Source organism: Solanum pennellii, chromosome 2, assembly GCF_001406875.1.
Source record: "Solanum pennellii chromosome 2, SPENNV200".
Taxonomy (NCBI): domain Eukaryota; kingdom Viridiplantae; phylum Streptophyta; class Magnoliopsida; order Solanales; family Solanaceae; genus Solanum; species Solanum pennellii.
The window spans coordinates 34,101,843-34,107,842 of NC_028638.1; the positions used below are offsets into that span (position 1 = coordinate 34,101,843).

The window sequence follows — 6,000 nt, forward strand, 5'->3', positions numbered from 1 at the left end:
TCTAAACATTCCGCCGAAAATTAATTTCCTCTACCATTACACACTCAGAAGAATCTGTCGCAATGGCCCTTGTAATTAAATGTACATGGTTTACGAGCATATTTACCCCATATGGACCTAATGAATAGTGACTGAGTTGAATGTTTCGATAACACTTTTTATTTGGATGGTTATTACGTATTATTTCATAATATATTGTATTGTATTATATTGTAATTATATTGTTGAGAGTATTAACCCAGCTAAAATGACTACTGTTACATTGATATCAAGGAAAAAGGAAGAAGAAAGAGAAAGTAAAACGGAGAACTTGTGAAAAACTGTATTATTTCTTCATACAATCCAACTATGGCTATTTATATATGTCATCAACTAACTATACACGTGACTAACTAATTATGATTTCAGCTAATCTAATCTAACAGATTCTGTTATTAATCCGTGTATACATATTAAGCTAACTAACAATTTAATACAATTGTCACTAATTTCTACACTCCCTCTCAAGTTGAATGGTGAAAAATGTCCAACAACCTTCTTGTAATCTTTCTCTAATGAAATGACAATCTATCTCTATGTGTTCAGTTCTCTCATGAAACATAGAATTGAAAGTTATCTGCAATGCTGCTTTATTATCACAAAATAACTCCATTGGTAACTCCACATGAGCACATAGTTCCTTGAACAGAATTTGCAACCAAACTAACTCTGCTACTGTAGTTGTCATTCTTCTATATTCAGCTTCTGCTGAACTTCTTGACACTGCACTTTGTTTCTTTGATTTCCATGAAATCAATGAATCCCCATATTTTATTCCAAAACCTGTCCCTGACTTTCTTGATATCAAGCACGATGCCCAGTCTGCATCGCAATATGCAGTCACCTTACCTGACTTTTTGCTGCTCATTGGTAGTCCTAGTGCAGGCTGTTTCTTTATATACCTGACCACATGTAGCTCAAAGGGAGGAGGATTGCCCAAGCCTTATAAGGAGTCCACTCATCTCATTAACCACCGATGTGAGACTTTTGTCATTCTTTAACACCTCACCTCACACCCAGTGCTTAGCATCTGGTGCGTGGGCAATTTTAATTTTTTGGGGTCCCAACATCGGGTGAGATGGTCCCTGCTCTGATACCATGTTGAGAGTATTAACCCAACTATAGTGACTACTGTTACATTGATATCAACTAAAAAAGAAGAAGAAAGAGAAAGTAAAATAGAGAACTTGTGAAAAACTGTATTATTTCTTCATACAATCCAACAATGGCTATTTATACATGTCATCAACTAACTATACACGTGACTAACTAATTATGCTGCCAGTTAATCTAATCTAACAGATTCTGTTATTAATTTGTGTATACATATTAGTTGTTAAAAAAAAATCTGTGTACATATTAAGCTAACTAACAATTTAATACAATTGTCACTAATTTCTACATATATTATTCTAATGAATACAATATTTAAATAGACTATATCGATTTTCATGATTACATAATATCACAATTTCATATTGTAAATGATAAACCTACAAGAAATGTAGAGTACGAATATATCTAATATGAAAAGTGGGGTAGAAGATAGAAATATAATTATAAAATAATAAACAAAGTCCGAGAAGAGAATATGTAGGTAACGACGCAATCACACCAAATCGACCGTTAACTGACGATGAATTTAAACAACATGATACAATAAAATTTAAGTAACCATCAAAATAAACATGACATATATTTAAAGTTTAAATTAACAACATAATAATACAATAGAATTGAAGTAACAATCAAAACAAATATCGTATATTTAAATTAATAATACAATACTACGATAACAATCATCCAAACAAGATATAAATAGATAAATGTGAAAAATTGAGAATATTCGTTTCATGTAAAGTAGCTTACACACGTTAGCTAGAAAAATAAGAAAATAGAGAGAAGTTAAGGTTAGAAAGAGACATTTTGGAAGCTTTTTCCATGTATAGTCAAAATAAATACTCGTAGTTAGAATGCATTGACCGTTACTTTATTTTGAAAAGACATACTACATATATTGGACTCTAAATTTGCTTTGAATTTTAACTTTGATCTTTAATTTTCATAATGCACAAACAGACACTTTAACTATCCAACTTTTAAATAAATAAACAAATGAGTTCTACATGACACAATATACGTAAAATATCACATAAACAATGACATGTAGGACATGTGTGTCTATTTGTTCAACTTTATACAAGTTTAAGTATCTACTTGTGCACACCCAAAATTGAAAGACATAATTGTGATTCAAAGCCAAGTTAAAGGACATATTTATGTATTATGTGTTTTTAAAAGTAAATTATAATATTGTTGACATTTAGTAGGCAAAAGTAGACATGTCATGTATAAAGAATAGGTCGCAAGGGACACGTTTGCTGATGAACAAACAGAGACTTCATCTTGGCTCTCATTATTTCTAGTCAAACAGTCTTATGTCACATTAACAATACTTATCATAATATCATCTCCAATCTATCTCTATTTTACTCTCCATTCTCTATATTTGGAGAATATCCACCTCTAAATCACTCTCTATTCTTCAAAATTAAAAAGTTGAATAGTAGTTCTCCAAATTGGGAGAACTATGGGAGAACTACTATGCACACTCTCTATTTTACTTTTTAATATTATATTATTATTTTCATTGCTTTCCAATTAACATATTATTTTAGATATAGTTTCATTAGTTAGATATCTAATATTCATAAGTCATTTTAAATGTAAGATAATATTTTAATTATTTAATATATAATACTTTAATTTCAAATTAATATTTTTATTTTTATAATTTTCATCAATGATAAAATTTTATTTTATTCTAATTTTTATTATAAAAAATACACAAAATTAAAATGATATATGAAAATTTTAATTTAAATACAAGATAACAATACAATACATAACACAATAATTTAAATACAATATAAAATACAATAATTTCATAATAACTAATTCGCGATATAACAAGAATCATGTCAAAAAGATGTTGAACGAGAATTCGGAGTTTTGCAATTATTGCAAGTCCATCACATTTTCGGAGAAAGAAAGTATCATATGATATAATGACTACACATATTATACTACACAACGTGATAATTGAGGATGAAGTTGATGCACCTATTCAAGATGTCATAGAGACTCCAACTCTAACGACAAAAATGGTGTTAGATGAAAATTTCTGATTTGAACAATTTTTAGCTAGATATAATAAAATTAAGGACAAAAATGATTATTTGGAACTCCGTAATGCATTAATAGAGCAATTATGGGAGCAACGTAGTAATTTCGAAAATTGAGTGACTATGTAATGTTTATGTAATCGTATTTCAATTTTATTTGAATTTGTTCATTAATTTATAAATTATATAATATTCTCGTCCAATTTATGATATTTAAAATTTTTAAATAAAATATAATAATTAAATAAAAAATTGACAAAATAAATATTTGTATCACATGAGAATTATATAAAGTAATTATTGGAAAAATAAATAAATGATTTATATCATGAAATAAGAAAATAAGAATGAAATAGAAATAATAATATAATATTGAGGAGAGAGAAAAAGATTCTTTTTTAGGGAGTAAAATAGAGAACTAGGTTATAGTTGTTTGTCTGAAAAATAAAGAACTCTATATTTGGAGAGTAAAATAGAGTGTCGAATTGGAGATGCCCTAAAGTACTCATTTACATCAATTCTAATCAATAAATTACTTAATAAGCTAAAGGGAAAAAGGACAAATATACCGCCGAATTACCGTAAATGGTATGCATATACTCTCCGTCATTCTTTTGGGACATTGGTGTCCCTGTCGTCAATTAATTAGAGCATATATGCCCTTCACTCTAAGAAAGGGGCAGGGGCACCAATGTCCCCAAAGTATGACGGAAGGGGCACCAATGTCTCAAAAATATGACGACAGGGGCACCTATGTCCCAAAAGTATGACGGCGGGGTTGCCAATGTCTCAAAAGTATGACGAAGGGTATTTGCATACCATTTACAATAGTTCGGGGGTATATATGTCCTTTTTCCCTAAGCTAAATACACAATGACCCCCTTGTTACAAACGTACTTTATTGTGTGGATGTTTATCTTAATCCATTCTAACGTAATGTATTTATTAATTGTATTAATTAAATATGTTCTAACATATTTGTTAAATGCTGTAAAAGATGGTTTGAATGTCCTATAAAAGGGTAGTCTTTCAACCTTGTGAAAAACACTTGAAGATAATAAGAGTATTATCTATTTTATACTTTCCATCACTATTTTGTCTTCATATATTGTTTAAATATTCTTAAAACTTTTTCTTTGTTTTACAACACATTATCAGCAAGAATCTCTAATCAACTAAGACATACTTAATTCGAAATTAATTCCTAAAAGTTAATCAACTTTCTCTCAGAGTCAGTTTTCATCATGTCGAATTTTTCAAAACTTGAATTTGTGGCACTTGACATTTCTAGAAAGAATCATTTGTCATGGGTGCTTGATGCTGAAATTCACCTTACCGCTAAGGGTCTTGGTGATCGTATAATCGAAGGAAATACGACATCAAGTCAGGATAAGCGTAAGCTATGATTTTCCTTCGTCATCATTTTGATGAAAGCCTGAAGATTGAATACCGAATGGTGAAAGATCCACTTGAATTGTGGATAGGTTTGAAAGGGAGGTATGACCACCTTAAGGCAACGGTATTGCCAAGGGCTCGTTATGAGTGGATGCACTTGCGTTTTCAAGATTATAAAATCGTAATTAGTATAATTCTGGTGTATTTAGAATAATTTCCCAATTAAAATTATGTGGGGAAACAATAAAAGATGAGGATATGTTACAAAAGACACTAACTACTTTCCATGCCTTTAATATGATATTACAGCAGCAATATCGTGAAAACGATTTTCAAAATACTCTGAACTGATCTCATGCCTTCTGGTGGCTGAGCAACACAATAATCTTCTAATGAAAAATCACGAAGCTCGTCCCGCTGGAAGTGCTCCATTACCGGAGGCACACGCGGTTGAAGCACGTGGCGAGTCTGAAATAAGACAAAATAATCGGGGCCATGATAATCTGCACGGGCGTGAAAAAGGCAAAAGACGATATAATAATCGTCGAGGTGGTGATCATAACAAAAGGGAGAACAATATAGGTTCTCAAAATAATCCTTCTAAAGGAAAGGGTGATTACTGTCATCGCTGTGGCCTTAAAGGTCACTGAAAAAATGAATGTCGGACACCTGAGCATTTTGTCAGGTTGTATCAAAATTCCTTTAAATGGAAAGAAAATAAAGCTAACGCCTTCTCTTCTAAAGCCCGAGTAGAGTCACATTTGACTCTCAAAGATGATGTTCAGGCAGAATCTTCTCAAAAATATAATGAGAATGTTGAGGCAAACTTAGCATTGAAAGATAACACTTTTGATGGGCTCGATGATATTACTCATCTGGAAGCTGAGGACTTCTTTGGGGATCACAACTGAGATTGATAATTGAGCTAAGAAATGAATAATGTTTTTATGTATGTTTAATGTCTTAATTAAAGTTTATGTACTTAAGATTTATTTTGTTAAATTTCGTACTTCTGATTATGTATTTTTATTCTTATGAAGATAAATAAAAATTTTCAATCTTCAGTTGGATCCGAGATGAGTTGTGGAGATATGTGTCTTCTGGACAGTGCCACAACTCATACGATACTAAAAGAAAAGAAATATTTCTTTTATTTGATAATGAAAAAGGCATATGTTAATATAATATCCGGTATTACAAAATAGATTGAGGGCTCTGGAAGAGCAATCATATTACTACCTGGAGGAACATTAATTATAATTGGCAATGCATTGTATTGTAGTAAGTCTCATAGAAACTTGTTAAGTTTCAAGGTTATTCGTCAAGATGGATATCATGTTGAGCCTGCGAATGAAGGAAAGGTGGAGTACTTTTATATAAC

At 30.8% G+C, this 6,000-nt stretch overlaps 1 protein-coding gene across 1 annotated transcript; it reads left to right on the forward strand.

Annotated features, from left to right (window-relative positions):
* The first annotated feature begins 5,011 nt into the window (after window positions 1-5,011).
* LOC107009915 lies at window positions 5,012-5,530 on the forward strand. Its single transcript, XM_015209217.1, has 2 exons — window positions 5,012-5,261; window positions 5,364-5,530. Exons 1-2 carry the CDS (start codon window positions 5,012-5,014, stop codon window positions 5,528-5,530), a joined length of 417 nt encoding a protein of 138 aa, XP_015064703.1.
* Window positions 5,531-6,000: the final 470 nt, after the last annotated feature.

Bases quoted from the DNA above. Each gene is read 5' to 3' on its own strand.
- LOC107009915 (XM_015209217.1), top strand. From the start codon at position 5,012: ATGAAAAATCACGAAGCTCGTCCCGCTGGAAGTGCTCCATTACCGGAG. The intron at 5,262-5,363 runs GTCACTGAAAAA...TCTCTTCTAAAG, and splicing joins TCATCGCTGTGGCCTTAAAG to CCCGAGTAGAGTCACATTTG.